At 37.0% G+C, this 23,055-nt stretch overlaps 1 protein-coding gene across 2 annotated transcripts in view; it reads left to right on the forward strand.

Moving 5' to 3' along the window:
• The first annotated feature begins 344 nt into the window (after positions 1–344).
• LOC140171693 (cyclin-dependent kinase 7-like) overlaps positions 345–23,055 on the forward strand; it is a 28,475-nt gene continuing 5,764 nt past the window's right edge. For both annotated transcript variants that reach the window (XM_072194989.1, XM_072194988.1), the window contains exons 1-6: positions 345–454; positions 14,582–14,644; positions 15,664–15,765; positions 18,631–18,699; positions 19,883–19,993; positions 21,037–21,155. In XM_072194989.1, coding sequence (XP_072051090.1) covers positions 383–454; positions 14,582–14,644; positions 15,664–15,765; positions 18,631–18,699; positions 19,883–19,993; positions 21,037–21,155 — 536 coding nt within the window. In that variant the 5' untranslated portion in view covers positions 345–382. The remainder of the gene's footprint in view (positions 455–14,581; positions 14,645–15,663; positions 15,766–18,630; positions 18,700–19,882; positions 19,994–21,036; positions 21,156–23,055) is intronic.

The raw sequence follows: 23,055 nt of genomic DNA on the forward strand, positions 1-23,055 counted from the left end.
CCAAGAAATTGAGGAGGGAGGGACGAGAACCAAAATATTAATTTTACACGGCCTTATGAATGTCAAGCCCTCCTCCGCCTACTAAGGATGTGGCTCTACATACATGCACCCAAAAACCTGCCCAAAATGTACGACCAATGTGGCGCCACCGAGAGAGGGCAGTATAATATATATGGTGTTTTTAAATTTGAAGAGAGAATAACATTAATTTGTGAATCTAGTTAACCTTTATATTTTAAGTATAATGTTGTTGCTACTTTGCTAAAAAGTCAGTTGAATAACAACCAAATAATTTTAAGACATTAGTCAACATATGCCCCTTTTATTCTGGATTTATGGAATTTACAGTCGAAATCATCTAGGAAAACTTTCATTGAGAAAAATGGCGTCGTTTCGACTTGCCGAAGACCGCTCCAAACGCTACGAAAAGATTGACTTTTTAGGCGAAGGACAGGTTTGTTTTGTACCAAAAGCAATTGGCGTTATATTTGACAGATAAATATAAGTTATAACGTGATTTGTTACGGGTTTTAAGTTCAGTTTTAGACCCTGTTTGTTATTAAATCAGTCCGGCATGTCCAAATGATGTCTGGGACAGACAAGCATTCACATGATTCATGCACCATTGAGTAGGTATAGTCACGATTATCGCACTTTCAGTTTCCCTCGCGTTTGAACGGGAATTGGATTGCGTACTTTTTCGATGTCTAGTGAGCAAATTTTTTCAATATTTTGAGAAAATGATGTCAAATTTTCTATTCTGTATTGTTTGGTAATAATGTCTTTTGCCAATACTAGTATGTTTAAAGTTGTAATTTTGTGTTTTTGATCGCAACCAAAGATCGGATATTTTCGTTCCCGATTCAATTCTGAACCCTTCGCAAGGGTGCCGATTTCGCAGAACTTTGACGATAATTTTGCCTTTTTGGACACTAAAATGCTTTCGCTCCTTAATGTTGTTTCACCCGAGTCTTAAATTAGCAAGCACAATACTGTGGGTACCATATACATTGATGAAATTGTAAAGATTTTTTTTCAAGTTTCTAACCGGCGCTAAATCGTTAAGTGTGTATTTCCCATTGACATCCAAAATGGCGTAAGCCAGTCCTCAATATACATAGGTACGGCGTATATAGGACTGGCAAGCGAGTCTAGAGTAGGTAACCCAGGCAAACCTTAGTTAAGGGGCGCAACACTAAATAAGCGTCCCCATAGGATAACGCTTGATTTTGGCCTACTTGAGCGCCATTCCTGGCGTCCCTGCAATACTTGGCAAAATAAAATTGGTATCAAATTAAAGCTCTGTTTCTGTAGATTCCAAAACTTTTGTCGGCATATATCGATGACCGCTGACTTTTTTTCGCTATTTCATGTGCAAAAAATATGGCCTAAAAATATACTAAATTCACCACTCACATTTCAAAATCGGAAGTTGTCTTCATCCGCCACAGAGAATTGCTTTTGAGATAAAATGTCCGCTTTTTTCTGCATGTTATCATTGAAGACACTTGTCGAATTCATATGAGCTGATATTGAGTGATTTAAAGTGAACATGTCGGTAGATATGGTCGCTACAATCTCATACTCACTATGGACTATATTAGCCGAATTTCGTTCTTACATAAAATGCGTAGTGATTTAGTGTTGCGCCCACTTATAAGGAATTAAAAGTTTTCAAAATCCACATTTGGTCGCATGTCATAAGTTGGGTACAATTTCCATTACATGGTCAAAAATGACAAAAAATGAATTTTTTGATATGTTGTATATATTGACAACCTCTAACAATTAACACCACTCTTAACCTTAGCACATGCTTAATTTTTGAGATAATGCTTAATTACTAATTAATTAATACACAGGCGTCTATGTAAATCTCAATTTTCAAATGCATTTTTCTCATATCGGACCTCAATTACAAAAATGACTGTAAAATTGTTATTTTATGCAAGAATGTCATCAGATTTGGAGGATATGTTCTCAATACATTAATACATGCTTGAAATGAACTATTTAAAATAATTGTATGTATGTTAATTACATTGTGGAGGTCAATGACCTTTTACAAGTAATTAGCGAGATGGTTATTATATTGTTGAGGAAATGAATATCAAGAAGAGAAATGTACATTAGCATATTGCTAAAAATATTGAAATTCAACTACGGTTTCATTAAAAATGAAAAAAAATGGAACATATAAGGTCGCATGTCATGAGGTGGTCCATTTTGTGTTACATGGTCAAAATGGTCAAAAAAATTATTTTTTAATATGTTATAGATATTGTAAAACTACAACATCTCATACCATTTTTACCTCAAAAATGTTTATCGTTTTACGTAATTGCCTAATTAATAACTAATTAGCCCATAGGCCGCAATGTAAATCAAAATTTTCAAATGCGTTTTTCTCAAATTGGACCTTATTCACATAAAATACCCCACAACAAATGTCTGAAGTTGGATTTTGTCCAATGTGCTAGGATATGTTTACAACATAGCGATGCATCAGTCTCATCCTTCAAAAATTTTGTATGAAATCGCGTTCACGATATACAGGGTGCGCCAAAAAAAGTTGATATTTTTTGATTAAAATTTAATTAATCATTCATATTTTCCCAACACTACTTCCTACCATTTTCATAATGCAAAAATTAGTTTCCTTGTGCAATTTCCTTTCAGAAAACATATACATTTATCATGATACAGTGAATATTAAAGGAGATATGGACCTTTGCAGTTTTTGCACGTGATTGCATTGACTTCTGTGCATTTAGAGGCATCCTGTGGTACAAAATGTAATGAGAAACTAATATGGAATATGAAATTGATCAGTTTTGAAGTCAATCTTGTTTCTTTAAGTAATTGGCTCTAAAATGAGACATTGAAAAGCTCAATATGACAAGGGGTTATGAAGATACAATAATTTATTCAAACCAACACTATGGAAATCTTACATTTTCCTATGCTTTTACCTACTCCTGATCCACGTGCTCCTGATCCACGTGCTCCTCCACCCCATCAATTTTCAATTCCAGCTGATGCCATTTCTTTAGTTTGACTCTCTTTTCAGTACTAGTTAACACAGTTTTAGCCCTGTTCTTTAGCTATAAAATGAGACCCAAAGTAGCTCAATAGGGCAAGGGGTTGGTTCACTATGACATTTTTCATTCGCCTACATTCGAAAAATTGTAACACCTCCACCTTTTTTGGGGTACCAACTTGTGACATGCGACCATAACCCTTTAAGGTGGTACTACACCCCTTGATAAATTTGTGAATATTTTTGCATTTTTTTCTCAAAAAATAATATCACACTGGTAACAAAGTTTATGTATATTATAGGGGTAAGGAATCCAGTTACTACACTGGAATGTCAGTGACTCAAGACAAGCGGTACGTTATTTATGATAAGAAAAGAGGTACCGCTAGAATGTACCTCATTTCTTAACATAATAATGAACCCCTTGTCTTGAATCACTGAAATTTCAGTGAAGTAATTGGATTCCATGCCCCTGTAATATACATATAACTTTTGTTACCAGTGTGTAGTTACAATGTACTTATTTGAGAAAAATGCAAAATTAGTCACAAAATTAATCACAGGGTGTAGTACCACCTTAAATAGTCAGTAATTGTTTTAGGGGTACAAATTCAACATTCAAAGCTTTCAATACATCATACCCACACTAGATTTGAAAAAGTAACCAGCAGTTTTGACATGCTGACATGTGAATTTTCACATATGCCCTATTGCACACTCCCGCATCCGCCTGCTCCACATCCGCCTGCTCCTCCACCCCTGGCATTTTTCATTTCAACTGATGTGATGTTTTTACTGAATAATGTATAATTATATGCTTCAGTAGACTGAAAGAGTATAAAATTAGGCTTAAAATGAGGTATCAACCACTGCTGTAGGATATCGGGTTACGGAAAGCCAATCAAATTTGTATTGCAATTTTCAGAAAAGTGTAATCCCTCCACCCTTTTTGCATACCCAACTTATGACATGCGACCATTTGTCACTTATTAATTAAATTAGAGAAAATTTGTAGCTCAACACCGAAAATTTCGTGTCTCTGCGACATTTCGTTCAAGAGAAATGTTGTTTTAAAGATCAGTGCCGAAATGCGGAAAATCGCATATTTTGACTTTTCCTCCAATATGCGAGAGTTTGCACAAAACTCACTAAAACTGATGACAGACAACAATTTAAGCATGTCTTTGAACCAAGTTTAATTTCTTTTCTAGATTATCTGTCTTGCCATTTTGTTTTGGAAAGCACTTGTTAATGAGTGTGAAGTACAAACACCCCCCTGTTTCAGTAGTAACAATTATGATCTTTTTGCATAGGCCTACTGAATATGCAGCAAAACGGCTTCATGCAGATGAACAATGCCTATTAACTTTAAAACCCATTTTTGAGCCTTTTTGAAGATTTTTGGATACAATTTCTAGACTTTGCAGGCGCCTGCTCGGCCAATAAAGCATTTTTCCCAATAATAATTCTTCAGGGTGACTTTTCGTAATCCTTGTTTATCATCATGATTGAAATAGAACACATTTCATGACGCGCATTTCTTATTTTACGCGAAGAATGTAAAAAGAATGCGTTCATAACGACGGCCGTTACAAGGGGGCGCAACACTAAATAAGCGTCCCATAGGATAACGTGTGATTTTGGCCTACTTCGAGCGCCATTCTTGGCGTCCCTGCAATACTTGGCAAAATAAATTTGGTATCAAATTAAAGCTCTGTTTCTATAGATTCCAAAACTTTTGTCGGCATATATCGATGACCGTTGACTTTTTTCGCTATTTCACGATGCAAAAAATATGGCCTAAAAATATACTAAATTCACCACTCACATTTCAAAATCGGAAGTTGTCTTCATCCGCCACAGAGAATTGCTTTTGAGATAAAATATCCGGTTTTATCTGCATGTTATCATTGAAGACACTTGTCGAATTCATATGAGCTGATATTGAGTGATTTAAAGTGAACATGTCGGTAGATATGGTCGCTACAATCTCATACTCACTATGGACTATATTAGCAATTTCGTTCTTACATAAAATGCGTAGTGATTTAGTGTTGCGCCCCTTAACACGCTTTGCTAGTCAGTCAAATTACACGACAATGTCAATGCATATTTACATAGAAATTTAAAACAACTGTTCGAAGAAGGAAACGTGCATAAATATGTTTTCTATACTTCACTTGACCCAAATACGTGATTTTTTATGGTGATAAGTCACTCGCACATGGAATTTTAGAGGGATTTGGATAGCAGTTCCATTAAAAAAAGCTGCTATCATAATGAGACTAAGATCTAGAAACACCTCCGAAATGCCGCTTTGGGGAATTTTGCTAGCTGAAACTTTTTGATAAAAGTCAATCTTTGACAAGATGTAACTTTGCTACGGAAAGTGCTATGAAAAAATGGTTTTCAGTTTTGGCTTTGTTTTCTCAAGGGCTTTAATTTGATATATAAAATGATGCAGTTTGATGGCAAATTTGAATTCACCTAGGATACCTACATTGAGGGTTCAGGGTACATCAGTGCCGTATTATTACGCTGACTTTCGATTCGGTAGGAGGATTTATTTCGACCTCCTGGTTTGTTTACAAACAGAGAGGTAGACAAAAAACCGTTCCGCGTGTCCAAACACTCAAGTATCAGAAGGATGGTCCACAATAGCGTGATTCACGTAACCTGAATAGGGATTAAAAAGCTGTCACGTAGAACCATGTGCTTCTATTGTCCAATTTGCCATCAAGATTTCATATGGAAACAGTTCAGACCCAGTACAGGATCATGTCAGAAATTAATATTTTGTTCTGGGTCTGATTATTCGGACTAAGGGTACATCATGCCACAAAATAGCTTTCCATAGATGGTTTGACAGAAAGAGTCGGAGAAGAACAAGAAGGAAACAGAGGCTGTACAACAAGGCAAAGAGAAGTGGACAAGCAAAAGATTGGGAGACATACAGGGAGTACAAAAAGGAATGTAGAAGAGCTCTCAATAAGACAAGATGGGAGTATATCAATAATGATCTGGGGTCAGCGGTCAAGGAAGATCCTAAGGCTTTCTGGACTTTCATAAAAAGTTTGAGGAAAGAAGATAATGGAGTGGCAGACCTGAAGGTTGACAACAAACTTTTAACAGACAGCAAGGAAAAGGCGGAAGCACTCAACAACCAGTTCTGCAGTGTATTCACGCAAGAGGATAAAAGTCACATCCCGTCACTTGGGGAAAGCAACATAACAAATATTCCGAATTTGGTCATTCATGAGGAAGGAGTCAAGAAGCAACTGCTGAAACTCAAACCAAATAAAGCACCGGGACTGACCGGGTCCAGATGGAATATTCCTGTGGATGTTGAGAATGATGGCAGAGCAACTGGCACCGGTTCTCACCAAATTATTTCAGCAGTCTATAGATGAGGGTTTTCTTCCAATACAGTGGAGACAGGCAGACATATGTCCTATATTTAAAAAAGGTGACAGGGCTAAACCAAGTAACTACAGACCGGTCTCCTTAACAAGTGTTGTGTGCAAAATATTAGAGCACATAGTGCATTCGCACATCATGGATCATCTGGAAGAGCATAATATTCTAGTAGATAACCAGCATGGTTTCCGGGCCAAGCATTCAACAGAGACCCAGTTAATACTGACATTGAATGATCTGACAAAAAGTATGGAAGAGGGAGAAACTGTTCACATGGCTATTCTAGATTTCGAAAAGGTATTCGATAAAGTGCCGCACGAACGTCTGCTTAGTAAGTTAGATTTCTACGGAATCCGAGGGAATCTGCAAAAATGGATACGTCACTTTCTAACAGAAAGAACACAAAGAGTTGTTTGCGATGGGATCACATCTGAAACCAAGCAAGTTACTTCCAGCGTACCACAAGGTACAGTCACAGGACCACTGGATTTTTTGATCTATATAAATGATCTTCCAGATAACCTTGCAAATAAGGCAAGAATGTTCGCGGATGACTGTGTCATCTACACAGCGGCAAAAACACAGCAGGACCTTCAAACTCTTCAAGATGACTTGAGAAAGCTTGAAGAATGGCAGAATAGATGGGGAATGTCCTTTAATGCAGCAAAATGCTACATAATGAAAATTAGCAACAAGATGCAACTTGCCAGCAAAAACTGCAAGAAGTGTCATCACACCCATACCTGGGAATAGAAATTGATAACAAGCTCAATTGGAATACACAGAGGAAAAACACAATTTCTAAAGCAAACAGGGTGCTTGGTTGTCTCAGAAGAAACCTATGGTTCTGCACCAAGGAAGTTAAAGAAACTGCATATATGGCTTTAGTACGACCAATACTCGAATATGCAAGCACAGTCTGGGGGCCATACCAGGATGGAGCAATAAATCAACTTGAAGCCGTGCAGCGTAAGGCTGCCAGATTTTGCATGGGGGACTTCAAGCAAAGAAGTAGTGTGACCAAGATGATACAGGAGTTAGGATGGGATTCATTGGAAGATAGAAGGAAACAAGCAAGACTAGCAATGATGTATAAGATAACAAACAATATGGTGGGCATAAACAAGAACGACCATATGGAGCTGATAGAAGAAACAAGAACCAGGAAGGAGAACAGCAGCAATTATAAACCAATTTATGCAAGACTCAACACATACAAGTACAGCTATTTTCCAAGATCAATTAGGGAGTGGAACGCAACAGGAGAAGAAACAATCAAGGCAAGCACAATTGACAGCTTCAAGAACCGGCTCAACAGTGCAACCAAACAGAACAATTAGATAGAGACACCGTCACACACGCACCATATATCCGCGACCATGACCCAAAAAGTTGGTGAACTGCAGCTAATAATCTGTATCTACCGACTCAACCAAGAAGAAGAAGAAGACTTTACGTGCAAAATAGGGGTCACGTTTTATGCTATAAGTCGAGTTACGTCTTACTTTGAAATATATATTTGATATTGATATCTTAATCAGAACAAAATTCTGCATAACATATCTGAAAATGACACCATATTTTAGGTCTACTTTTTGAGAAAAATAGCGCTATATAAAAAGGCCCGATTTTCACGTGTTTATGTCCGACTGCTAACTGCGCTTTTGACCTTGTGTGTTCATGCGCTCATCATCGTAAACATCACTCAAAATAGGGGTCATGTTTTAGGCTATAAGTCGAGTTACGTCTTACTTTGAAATATATGTCATTTTAGATATGTTAATCAGAACAAAATTCTGCATAACATATCTGAAAATGACACCATATTTTAGGTCTACTTTTTGAGAAAAATAGCGCTATATAAAAGACCCGATTTTCCCGTGTTTACGTCCGATTGCTAACCGCGTTTTGACCTAGTGTGTTCATGTGCTCATCATCGTAAACATCAGTCAAATTTTCGCGTTTTCTGTTCAAATTAGTAGAGATCACATTCACAAGTTCTAGCAAAACATGATTTGCAACACTAAAATTGTTAATATTGTACCGATTGTGCACATTTTTTATGCAAAGTTGGGACTATAGTCGTGATAAACTTTTACCGGAAACCGCTTCACAGGCAGATTTAGTCATGTTAGTGGTATGAAGGGTTCATACCACTAAATGTGCATTTGCCGCGAATAGGCCTGCTTTTATTTCCAATTTAACATCGCTTTTTAGGCCTTGAAAATGATTTTGTTATCTTTTTCACTACATTTTGAATTAATTGTAAGAAATTTTGGGTTATTTTCTTTCATACTTTAGACAGGGTGTAATCGATTTCAAGCACAAGCATGATAGCCGACAATTGCCATTTTTCGTCATTTTGATGCACATGAATGCACAATGGTTGCTGATTTGCTATTTTCATGAAGATATTAATTGATGTTAAGAGTAAACGTTCTTTGAACATCTTTTACAAGTGCATAACTTCACAATTAAAACATTTTCAGTATCTGCAGAATATTTAGAAAGACAAGAAATGTCAATCAAGTAGGCCTACCCCCCCCCTCCAGCGTCACTTTTAACCCGTTTTGTCCAAAAAGCAAATGTAATGAATGGCTAAATCTTACAATTAATTCAAAATGTAGTGAAAAAGATAACAAAATCATTTTCAAGGCCTAAAAACGATGTTTAAGCCACTTCAAGGGTTCATACCACTAAATCCGCCTGTGAAGCGGTTTCCGGTAAAAGTTTATCACGACTATAGTCCCAACTTTGCATAAAAATGTGCACAATCGGTACAATATTAACAATTTTAGTGTTGCAAATCGTGTTTTGCTAGAACTTGTGAATGTGATCTCTACTAATTTGAACAGAAAACGCGAAAATTTGACTGATGTTTACGATGATGAGCGCATGAACACACGAGGTCAAAACGCGGTTAGCAGTCGGACGTAAACACGGGAAAATCGGGTCTTTTTATATAGCGCTATTTTTCTTAAAAAGTAGACCTAAAATATGGTGTCATTTTCAGATATATGTTATGCAGAATTTTGTTCTGATTAAGATGATATCAAATATATATTTCAAAGTAAGACGTAACTCGACTTATAGCCTAAAACATGACCCCTATTTTGCACGTAAAGTCTATGGAAAGTTATTTAGTGGCATGTACCCTTGACTGATTGAGCATGTTGAGGGTACATAGCCTTCCATAGATTTTCATGACTTTACGTGGAAAATATGGGTCATGTTTCAGGCCATAAGTCGAGTTACCGCTAGTTTTGAAATATATATTTGATATCATCTTAATGGGGTACTACACCCCTGCCCAATTTTGTGCCTAATTTTGTATTTTTCTCAAAAATTATAGCGCATTGGTGACAAGTAAGATATGTATATTATAGGGGCAACGACTACAATTACTGTACTGGAAATTTTATTTCAGCACATACAAACATTTTGGAGTTACAGGCAAAAATGAGGGAAAACCAATCTTTGATCAATAAATCAATAACTACTTGCCTTGAGTTGCTGAATTTTCAGTGCAGTAGTTGTAGTCCTTGCCACTATAATATACATATCTTACTTTTTTTTTTTTATTATTAAACGACACTTATAGAGCGCTATATTAAAATTGTCAAAGCGCTTTACAATAAAAACATTAAAATGCAGATACAAGAATATACATCAAACTATATCTTAAAAAGTACATAATTATTAAGAAATATACATGATATACATATTAAAATCACATGAAAAATACACATTAAAAAATTTAAGTAAAACCAAAGAACTAATGAGTGTGGCAAGAAAATCAAAATAAACATGAAACCTGGGGAAAATGAGGCAAACCCCTTCTGTCAACGTATTTAAGAAACAAATCCCTATTCAGGTGGGAAGAGGTACGTTTTTAGGTGCTTCTTAAACACGTTGACAGAAGGTGCAAAACGAAGATGACCTGGAAGTGCGTTCAGTGGCGTGGGCCAGCCGAACAGAAGGCGTTGTCACCCATGGATCGTGAAGTGCGCGGAACATGAAGCAAATAGTTATTGCTGGATCGCATGTTATCTCTACCAGGAACGTGAGGGCGAGGTGATCCGACAAGTAGGCGGAGCTACATCATGCAGAGCTTTGAACACTATCAGCAGCACTTTGAAGATGATCCTTTCGTCAACTGGCAGCCAGTGAAGGTCTCTAAGCAAAGGTGCAGATGGTTCCAGTCTATTGCATTTGTAGACAACTTTGGCGGCTCTATTTTGAAGCCTCTGCAGTTGTTTCCTATCCTTTGCCGAAATGCCAAGTAGAAGTGAGTTCGCATAGTCGAGTCTAGACAAAATGAGAGACCTAGCAAGATGGTGACAGCTTTCTGTTGTGATATACCTCCGAATTCTGTACATGTTTCTGAGATGAAAGTTCACTGATTTAGTGAGTGATTTCACATGAGCATTCATGGACATTGTTTGATCGAAGACAACTCCAAGGTTCTTAATGGTCGAAGAGGGTCTAATGTCCATATTACCAATTTTGATAGATACAGTCTGTAACTTCTTTAGATTATGAGACTAACCTGCTACAAAAACTCCGCTTTGGAATCATTGAGCTTCAACAAATTCGTCATCATCCATTGCCGAATAGCATTGATACAAGACGATAATCTGGATAAGGCAAGTTCAGCAGCACCATCAATCTTTGGGTCAAAGGAAAAGTACAGCTGCACGTCGTCAGCATAAATGTGATAGCAAATCCCAAACTCTCTGATAATATGTCCAATGCAGTAGGTGTAAAGAACAAAGAAGAGTGGTCCAAGGACCGATCCTTGTGGTAGTCCGTAATTCAGATCATATTTTTCAGATGATACAGCACCTACTGAAACGCGAAAGTTTCTGCTCTGTAGATAGCTTTTAATCCAGTTAAGAGCCATACCAGTGATATTGAATGTGCGTGACAAGCGGTTTAGAAGGATGACGTGGTCTACCGTGTCGAAAGCGGCAGAGAGGTCAAGAAGCACTACAAACACCGCTCTGCCGCAATCCATGTCTTTCAATATGTCTGTTTTGACCCTTAGCAGTGCCGTTTCGGTACTATGCCTAGCCCTGTACGCCGACTGAAACTCTTCCTGGAGACCATGAGACTGAAGGTGTTCTTGGAGTTGAACAGAAGCAATTTTCTCCATGATTTTGGAGTAATAGCTTAAGTTAGAGACAGGACGATAATTCTGTAAGACATTCTTGTCAAGAGAAGGCTTTTTTTAAGACCGGACAAACTACAGCCTCACGCAGTGCGTGTGGAAACTCACCACTACTGAACGATTTGTTAACAAGGACTGTAAGGACATTGCACAAAACATCAATATTATACTTGTCACCAATGCGCTATAATTTTTGAGAAAATGCAAAAATAGGCACAAAATTATTAGGGGTGTAGTACCCCTTAAGGGGTACTACACCCATTGATTTTTTTTTGTTTTTTTTTGCCTTTTGTGAAGAAATTACATAAAAAATTTGGACAAAGTGGTATGCAAAATGAAGGGGCAAATCTTCTCGTTTTATTGATGGCATCGGTATCAACGTAGCTTACATGCTTTTAAAAGTAGAAGCCAAAAGGTGGTACATCACTGATGATTTAAATTCACTTCATTTTGGAAAGCTTACTATCAACGGATTTCGTTAAAATTTTGGATATGTGTTGCTAACACGTTAGGAAAATAAAGTTGATATGTAAAATGGGAATAAGTGGTTCCTGATTTCTTTTATGACTTCATGAACTTGGTGCTCCACAACTATCAAAAAAGGAACTGGTTAAAATGCTTCTATTTTCAATGTTGAGCTATATTTTGTATTTTTAACTTGCGACATTATTTCACTGAAACTTAATTAAGCCACAGGTAACAGGTTACCACAACCATACTACAGCAATGTTGAAAAAATTGTATTTCTTGTCACCTATACCACCATATTGGGTAGTTTTCCGTAAGCTTAACTTTTGTGATTTTGGTAACTATTTTATATTTATTTGTGAAATCCATCTCAACTACTAGGCATTCTAAATTGTACTCACCATTTACATCCCAAGGTATATTAGTATATCCACCTTGCACTTCTCGATATATATCCAGTTAAAGACAGAATATCAAAATTATTCCTCATTATGATATCACAAACTCTCACATGTGTATTCAAAATTGATGCTTAAATTTGACCTGAACCAATTGACCTATAACCTGACATACGGTGACCTAATAGCCTTTTCTTCTCCTAACAACACATTATAGTATTATTGACTAATGACTATGCATTCATTAATTGTGTAAGTGTTTATATATTTTGCATGCACCACTAGATTTTCTATAGAGAGTATAACAAAGGATTTAATGTATTCTATTCATGTACCCTACTTGAACATGTTGAATAGAATAAATCATGGTTTGTTATGAAACACGCATCTGAGTAACTAGGCTACAGTAAACAAAAAATATATAGGGCTAAAATGACTTACTACAATTGTTTAAAAGCACTTTTTTTCTTTTTTTTTTCATATTTTTTTATATTTCACATGATCCGTGCATATATCGCCTAGCTATAAATGAAAAAATATTTTTTTAGACCAATCAAACCAATATATGGGTGTAGTACGCCTTAATCAGAACACAATTCTGCATAACATATCTGAAAATGACACAACATTTTCCGTCTACTTTTTGAGAAAATTAGCGCTATATAAAAAGGCCAGATTTTCCCGTGTTAATGTCCGACTGCTAACCGCGTTTTAACCTTGTGTGTTCATGCGCTCATCATCGTAAACATCACTCAAATGTGTGCATTTTCTTTTCAAATTAGTAGATATCACATTCACAAGTTCTAGTAAAACACGATTTTCAACACTAAAATTGTTAATATTGCACCGATTTTGCACAATTTGTATGCAAAGTTGGGACTATCGACTATAGCTTGATAAACTTTTGCCGGAAACCGCTTCACAGGCGGATTTAGTACCAGTATGAACCCTTGAAGAGGCTAAAACATTGCTTTAGGTCTTAAATTGTATTTTGTTATCTTTTTCACTATATTTTGAATTAATTTAAGGGGGTACTACACCCCTGTGGTAAATTTGTGACTATTTTTGCATTTTTCTCAAAAATTAATAACACACTGGTAACAAAAGTTATGTATATTATTGGGGCAAGGAATTCAATTACTACACTGAAATGTCAGTGACCCAAGACAAGCGGTTCAGTAGATATGTTAGGAAATGAGGTACATCCTAGCCGCACCTCATTTTCTATCACAAGTATCGAACCGCTTGTCTTGGGTCACTGAAATTCCAGTGTAGTAATTGAATTCCTACACCCATGCCCAATTTTGTTCCTATTGTTGCATTTTTCTCAAAAATTATAGCGCATTGCCATTGGGGACAAGTAAGATATGTATGTTATAGGGGCAAGGACTACAACTACTGCACTGGGAGGGGTCTCGGGTTCGAATCCCACCCAGAGCAAACAACTTCTTTCTTTGTTTTCTCTCTTTATTCCTTCCTTCTTTCCCTTCTCGTCGCCAAAAAGCCCTTAGGCGGTAAGGGTTAGGTTACCACTATCGAAACTCAGCATAGGCTTAATTAACCCTAACAGGACGGGGTACTACAAAATACTACTTGATATATATGCATTGTTCGTGCATGCATCCCACGTGGTGTGATGACGCAATCGCCCTAGGTGATATATAGGCACGGTTTCCCTGGCCAGTGAAGCCCAACACCCGTGGCAAGGTGTCGGCGACCCAGTGCTTGGCATGCGAGGGGTCTCGGGTTCGAATCCCACCCAGAGCAAACAAATTCTTTCTTTTTTTTCTCCTTTATTCCTTCCTTCTTCCCCTTCCCGTCGCCAACAAGCCCTTAGGCGGTTAGGGTTAGGGGCGAGTGAACAATAGAGGGTATGATGTGTACCTTAAATTATGCATCAATCTTACAGGCAAAAAGTGTGGCACATGCTGCAGGCATGTTGATGCAGACTAGTGTGACTACATATAGCCTAGTACTGGGTAGGTAAATAATCAGGGATTTTGTAAGTTGCATGAACATCTTGAGCCTATCTAGATATATTTGTACTGATATTAATGACCTTAATTGTATAACTATTTTGCTTTTTAGTTTGCTACAGTATACAAAGCAAGAGATACGGAAGATGGAAACAAAATAGTTGCTGTGAAGAAGGTGGGTATTGTATAGATTATTATTTTGGATTTATGATGTGTAGGAGAATAGGTTTCAAAATATAAGACATTTTCTGAAAAGGTACATAAAAATTGGGCTATTAAATGCCTAACATGTTTAAAAAGTGTTATAGCTAGGGATTTACTGTATAGTAAGCTCAATGGATAGGGTGTTTAATAGGCTTCGTTGCACTGGCGTGTGGCTGGGGAGTTTGATCCCGGAGGAGTTTGATCCCGGTGCAGTCATGCAGTAATTTTAGTCTCGTGATATAATTGAGCTAGCTTGGAATTTCCCTGGGCAAGGAACTATTGCTTTAATATTGTCTTGGTTTATCTGAATAAAACTCAGGGAGCTGATTTTGGTTGCAATAGTTTATAGATAAAGGTTGGATTAGGGTACTGTGCATGTTAGTGAATAGTGGTCAGTGACTAAAGGTGTAATGATCTTTAATATAATTTTCTATATAAATCCATGCTTAAATTCTGGCTAACTGAAATCATTATATTGACTCATTTAAGGGGATTTAGCCTGGTAAGTGTAAGGTGTGTGAAATTTTAAAAGACAACTGGGGATTTATTGAAAACGTAGGCATGAACTGCATAAAATTTTATACACAAATATGTCCCAGATAAATGCTGAAAACGGCGGGGATGTAGGTGTGGGTGTGCGTTGGTATCTACATTCAAACTGGAGTTTTTCATATTTACACACACCCCAACTGGAGCCTGATCCAACTGTTGATCTCCATGGTTACATATCAAGTTAGCTTCAAAATCAGTGTCTTTGAGCCAAAGAGGGGGATATAACACCCCTCATTATGAGATACAAAGACCTCCACAGTAAGTTGATTATGTACTTGTTTGTGTACAATTCCACGGCTAAACTCCGCAGTTAGAATGTTGGTATGTGAAATTCCACTGGTGAAACCTCCACACTTGGGGTTATACAAGAGGGGTATGGTGTGTGCGTGTTTGTAGAGCCTATAGATAACCATTGAAATTCTACTTTGAATTTTGCAGATCAAACTTGGGCAGCGAAATGAAGCTAAAGATGGCGTGAACAGAACGGCTTTAAGAGAAATTAAGCTGTTACAAGAACTGAAACATGAGAATATTATAGGGGTAAGTTAAACAAGAGCTTAAGATGTTGTGAACAAAACGACATTAAGAGAAATTAAACTGTTACAAGAACTAAAACATGAGAACATTATGGGTAAGTTAATCAAGGTGTAAAGATGTTGTGAACAGAATGGCATTAAGATAAGGATAATGAACTGAGTGCAATGCATTCGTCAAGATAATCGCACGCGCCGTGGAGTTATTGCATTTAGCTTGAGAGCCGATAGGCTCGAAAGATAAATGCAATAACTCCATGGTAAGTGCAATTATCTTGACGAATGCATTTGCACGAGTACATTATCCGTCATACACTTTGAGTGTAGGCCTATTAAAACAATAGGCAATATTAATTGCTGCATTCATTATATTAGTTTTAATATTAGGGAAAATATCTTACATTTTAAAAACACCGTCAGGACATTGACCAGCTACGTAGCATTTAACTGGTAAAGAAAACCAATCCCTGTAATCAATGGTATCGATTAAGCGCCATACGTCATACTTAGGTAACTTATTCACGCATGGTTTAATTGACTTGACTTTATGTTGTGATCATTTAATATCGTGGTTTCAACACAGAGAGCACTGAACCAGTTGGAAACGATCGATTTAGATGTCAGACTAGTACTACGGTGAATATCAACTGGACTTTATAGCTCTATAATTTGAACTACTTATATTAAAACACACGACATTGGGATTTAACAATTTGTTCAGTATTATCATAGGCCTTCAAACACATGTGTTTGAAGGCCTATGGTATTATAAAGCATGATCATGTTAAATCCAAATGTCGTGTGTTTCCCCCGCCCTGCTATGTTATTTTAGATATAGGCCTACATGTATTTCATTTGTAAAATGCTGAATATTTTGCAATGGTGTCATCTTGTATAATTATGATCCACCTGTTTTTGGCCCTTTTAATTAATAGAAGCTCGATTATTCTCATTTGATGTTTGATTTATTTGAGGTCATTAATCATAATTTATGACAATGATATTTGCAAGGGTGCAACTCTACTAGTCTTATTACAAGACTGCCCTATCCCAACCCTAAACCCTAATCCTAAACTCCGTAACGAGGACTGGACTCAAGTCTAGCGAGTTGCACCTTATTCGCAATTGTACACTATTATAGAACACCGTTTGTAACTATACCATTTTAACACCACAGAATGTATATTCGTACTTTTTGTTGGTATATATATCGAACAGACAATTATATAGTTATGTGATCTCTGTGTCTAAAGCACCACCTAACTCTACTTTATGGTTATGTGAAAGTAGTATTTCTAGTATTTGAGCGTGCACGTATTATCTAGAATCTATTGTTTAGCGTGCAGGTTTTAGATAATGCATTGTTTAGCGTGCAGGTTTATATAATTTGGGCTGTGAAGGGTAGTTCGCGAAAATAATGCACGGGAGAAGAATACATAACGATGAATAGAAACGGGCACTAGAAGTGTATGAGAAATTAAGCTGTTGCAAGAATTGAAACACAAGAACATTTAGGGGTTAAGTTAATCTAGATGTATTTAAAGCTGTTTCAAGAACTGAAACATGAGAATAAGTCAAATAAGGAATAGTTTACACTGTCTAGAATGCTTTGTTTTTCCAAAATATGACAATAGAGGTCAGCTCCCTATTGCAGCATATAGGGCCTATTGACCATGACTTATTTTTTGATGTTTCTTGGTGATCAAAATCAGTGTACATGTAGATGTGCCACTGCCCTGATTTAAGGATGATTTAATCATCATTAAACCAAAACAAACAGTTGATGGGTATTGTGGGTTGATGTGAGGTATATGCAGTGTCACGGCAGATTGGAATTTACTAAATTGTTCATGTGCTGTTGATAAGATTTTGGTTGCATTAGCTATCTATAGTTTTAGAAGTATATTCTGGCAGTGAAGGCTAGCCATACTTTTAAAGAATAGAGTCTTGGAAAAAGACTACTATTTGGGGTGAAGACTGGGTTTTAGTCTACTGTGCAGTGAAAGGCCCTGGGTTAGAATCTGGTTAACAATGTAGTTGCACAGGTGATTTTATTTGCTTCATTGCATCACACAAGAATGGTTTTTTTTGGTGAAACTGGTTTGGGTGCTTATGAATTACTTGCAATTCTACCATTGATGGAGGAAGATGGACCTTGATGAGAGGGTTAACTTCATAAGGGTGTGACCAAGTCAAGTATGAGAGCCTGCGGGTATATTATATAGGCTTTTGGATTGGTGCTACTTATCGTGAAGCATGCGCTTTCTGTGTGTCATAAACCAGTGTTTTAAGGCAAGGAACAAAACTTGTCATCAAGGTGCCGTCATGAGAGCCAGACTCTTGGCTGGATGTAGCCTAGAGTATGCATTTTCAAGATTACATTAGCATGAAAATGCGCTCTCACTACATCTCTAGTAAGTAGATTTTCTTGCAATATTTGGCCCAATTACATATCCTTATAATTATGTATCTAGCATATATATATATCTTTGTTTGGATTTGGGAAAGCAGCATGCAACCACTACAATATAAAACGTCATTCACGTAAGGAGTCGATCAAGACGGTAAAATATCAAATATCAGGCATCAAGGAAGGAAGTACATTAGTAGTACCTTAGACATTGAAGTGACGCTGTTGATTGGAAAAAGAAAACATAATTACTTTGAACTTTTGTGTGATAACAAAAACATCTGAGTAGTTCCACTGTGCAAAAAATTAAGAAGTTAAATAAAAGTGCTCAAGATATCACTTTATCTTCAGAATAAGAAATTAGCCTTGTTGGGATTTTGATTTTGAGAAATATGTTATGAATTGTGGTTATGATTAAATATGTGGACTTACAGCCTCTTTTCTGTATTTTTTGTATTTCAGCTAATGGATGTTTTTGGACACAGATCTAATATAAGTCTGGTGTTTGATTTTATGGAGACGGATATGGAAGTAAGTATAAACACTTCATTTTGGGAAATGGTCATCAGAATTTTCCAGCATTGCAGAGTCATTAACCTCATTTATAACCCAACCTTTTTAATTTGTCTATTTTAACTAAACCATGATTCTTTTAAATTGTCATTGGTATGGTATACAAATTATATAGACTGCTCATGAGGGAGATGGTGAGAACTGTTTCCCGTAGGTGATCTTGAGACCACAAGTCTATTATTTCTATGAGAAGCCTGTTTGCTTCCAAATATCGCTCTGACATGGTTTTTGCAAATTTAATTTGCTTTTTGATGATAACATTATCTGTTACATAATTGCGCACTAATCCTCACCTGTTACCAAGCTAAAACAAGATTTACTGGTCGAGTGCTGCGCTGGATTTCATTCAGTTCGAGATGTGCAATGACCACCTCTTCCACAGACTTTGCCTTGGCACGTTATTTTCATATTACGTGACACATCGAAATTGTTAGACTGTATAAGAGGATCCCATCACTATTGTGATAGTTCATTTTTGTTGGTTTTTGCTTGAAAGCAGGAAATGGTGGAAATAACAAATGTCATGTGACCTCCATTATAACCAATCAGATGACAGAAAAATATGTACGAGGTGTATAATTAAGTCTATCAAACAGCAGTCATTGATGGTAATCGAACAAGTCTTATAGTATGTCTCGTCTCACGTTGTTGGATTTTGCAGTGTCTGATTCGAAATAGTGCATTTACGCTGTTGCGTCGCCAGGGTACGGACAAGTCGTCATTTTATGCATACATGTATTAGCCCAGCAGGATTAGGTTAGTGCACGATTCAAATCTGGCACTGCAAAGTGTTGCTCCCTACTTAAGATGAGACAGAATACCGTAAAACCCCGTCTACAAGCATATGGAGTGCTTCTGATAAAAGCAAAATTAATCCAGACGCCATTATGGAGTTTGAGCAAATAAATTATAGATCCAAGCACAGACAAACAAGTATTACTGTAAGACCAATCTAATGTATTGGCATATTTACACATGTATCGTATTACTTGAACTTTCATCAAAAACACTATATATGCTTGTAGACGGGGTTTTACGGTATAACAGTATGTATGAGTGATATAATATGAAGTACATTTGTGATCTTTTGACAAGATGACATGACTATATATTAAGTTTCTCATTTGTTTTATTCTTTCAGGTTATAATCAAAGATAACAGTGTTATGTTAACAACAGCTCACATCAAAGCTTACATGGTGATGACACTCAGAGGTCTAGAATACTTGCATAATAACTGGATACTGCATAGGGTAGGTCATGTATCATGTCATGTTGGGTCACATCAAAGCTTACATGGTGATGACACTCGGGAGGTCTAGAATACTTACATAATAAGTGTTTTTGCTGTGTAAATATCTATTGTCACTGCGAGAGGTGTTATTGGTTGACCACAAATACTTTATCAACAGTCCTTGAGGTAATCAGCTGATACCCTACATGGCTCTTTAATGACATTAAGTGCATTTACACGATAGCCTATTTTGAAAGTAAAGTTACCAACAAGTGATTGATTATTTCAATTCCTTGACCGACGACCATTCCATGTCACTGGTTGCTAAATAAGCTAAACAAGCAGACATAAGAAATTATACGCCTGTGACTTATACCGTAAAGATTCTCTTAATGGATGGTGCATATGGGCTCCATTGCTTAGGGTAAATTTCATGTCCAAATTGAGAGCCTTCCTCCTCTGAAAATCCCAACAAGAATTAAGGGTTGGTGCCTTTATTTGTTGGGATTTTTACGGTAGGGCACTTTTAGCTTGTGCCAAAAATACCAAAAAATGCTTAAAATATGTAGCATACCATATAGTGCGACTTCTGATGTGACTGCAGGGATGTAAGTTTGGAGGATTAATCCTGAATGTAGGATTTTTGTGTGTCCAAATTTCTGCACTTTTATTTATTATTAGCCCTTTTTGGGGCTTTTTAACTCCAATTCATGCACTTTTTCCAGATTTTCAGGATTTTTTCTTCAGGCCTACTTACATCCCTGTGACTGCGTCTTGGCACACAGTTTAGGATCGCCCACTGAATGTTATAAATTACGCAAGTCTATACCATTTTTCACCCTGATGTGACAGTAACTTTAGTGCGCATTGAGTTCGCCCAAAGCTTAAAGATGCCGCATAGATGTGCTTGTGTTGACGTCACTGACACATCAGGGTGAGAAATGGTATAGTCATGCGTACAATGTCAATATTTTTTTCCTGGATCTCTGGTTGGGATTATACAAACTCAGGTGCTGAGGGATAAATGAAATTCATGTATATTTTATGTTTGTTTTTTTCAAGGACATGAAGCCCAACAATTTACTTCTAGATGAAAGAGGTGTTCTCAAGATTGGTGATTTTGGTTTAGCAAAGTTTTTCGGCAGCCCAAACAGGGTTTACACACATCAGGTAGTAACTAGGTATGACATTTGCAGATTTAGTTTCTTATGGGTATTTTACCACCTCCAGAAAATGAGTTATCAAACTTATGTTTGCGCATAGGCAATACCGACTGAAGGGAGGTCTGGCTGAGCATCTGAAGCTGAAGAAATGTTATCGTAACTCACTATTTTCAAGGCCCTTAAGGGGTGGGGTATGAACGTTTGGACAGTATTTATTGTGGGACATTAGAGCACATCAGACATATCGAATTGCATTCTGAATATGAAGAGTGTCCTTCTGATATCAAATAATTTTGATTTTTTGAAATTAGCAATGTAATACACATTTTATGGCAAATGATTAAAATTGATATTTTGATATTTAACATTACTCAAAGTAAACTTGATAAATGTGATGATTTATACTTAAAGTGTTTGTAGGTGGGATGAAAAGCCAGCGATCAATTGAAAATTTTGACCTTTCGTATTGAAGATATGGATTTGTTCCCCAAAACACCAAAAAAATTAGGTCTTTTTGGGAAAAAAATCCATATCTTCAATATGAAAGGTCAAAATTGATCGTCGGCTTTTCCTCCCAGCTACATACACTTTAAGAATATATCATTAGATTTATAAAATTTACTTTGAGGACTGTTATACAAAATGTATATTAAAAATGTGAAAAATATTAAATTTTAATAATAAGTCATAAAATTTGTATTATATCGTGAATTTCAAAAAATGAAAATTATTTGATATCAGAAAGACATTCTTTGTATTTTAGAATGCAATTCAATATGTCTGATGTGCTCTCATGTCCCACAAAAAATACTGTCGAAACGCTCAAAACGCTCATTCCAGATCCCTTAATCCTTGATAACCCTTCTATAGACCAATTGACATCATTCTATCGATATGCTTGAATAAAACGCTACACTGGTCAATAGCTTTCTTGTAAGATATGAAATGTGGTTGGGTGATTTAAAATGCCTGTGCCCTCAGCAAACTACTATGCGTATGCACATTGCATGCCAAAGAACAATGGAAATTGCCTTAATTTGTGCGCATACTGCCGGGCAATGACATCACATGTCAAGTGGTCTATATACCAGTATTTGTGAAGAAGTCTGTTATACTCTGTGACAATCGCAAACTATTTGATGCCCTACTAGGCTGGCGGTTTGGGGGGGGGGGGGTATGAAATAATGTAAAAGGTCCAGTGTCACAACCTGGGGTACCTTTGTGTTACATGGTAAAAAAATGAGCACAAGTAGGCTTTAGCAATTCTGGCTTTGATTGCATGTCTTTAGAAAATACTGCAGTGGTCGATGAAGGCTTACGAGCGTCTTCTGGACTAAGTGGAGCGTTTTCTGTTTTGAAAGTAGACGCTGCACTGGGAGGCATGTATACAACCGACGGAGGCATCGAGATAACATCTTTTTTTTATCATCTTCTTCGGTAACTGGTAAGGCTGATGGACCGTAGCGAAGCGGTTGATGTTGTCGCGGTTTTGAAGGCAAGCATACGCTTTTCATCGTCGCAGGAAGGTAACGAGCACATGGAGGTCGTGGTTTCCTCGATTTTGGTTTTGATGTCAAGTGTTCTGGACTTACTGCAGTTTTCGATGAAGGCACAAAAGCACGAGTTGGTTGCAATGGTTTTGGCCTTGAAGGCATGTACATTTCCACGATGCTCTTTCGGTTTGTCTTGTGATGTTTTCTTTCGACTGACTGAAGCAGCCGGCGATGGCTTACCAGCACTGGATGTTTTCAGCAGAATGGGATATGAAGGCATACATAACGCCATTATGTTTTTACTCAATTTGTCGTCTTCCGAAGAAGCGGATGGTGTGGAATTCCGGCTGTAAGTTGTTTTAGGCAGAACTGCGTAAGTTGGCAAGGACAACTCAATGATTCTTACTTTAGGTTTGTCATCTTCA

Source organism: Amphiura filiformis, chromosome 15, assembly GCF_039555335.1.
Source record: "Amphiura filiformis chromosome 15, Afil_fr2py, whole genome shotgun sequence".
NCBI classification, from domain to species: Eukaryota; Metazoa; Echinodermata; class Ophiuroidea; order Amphilepidida; family Amphiuridae; genus Amphiura; species Amphiura filiformis.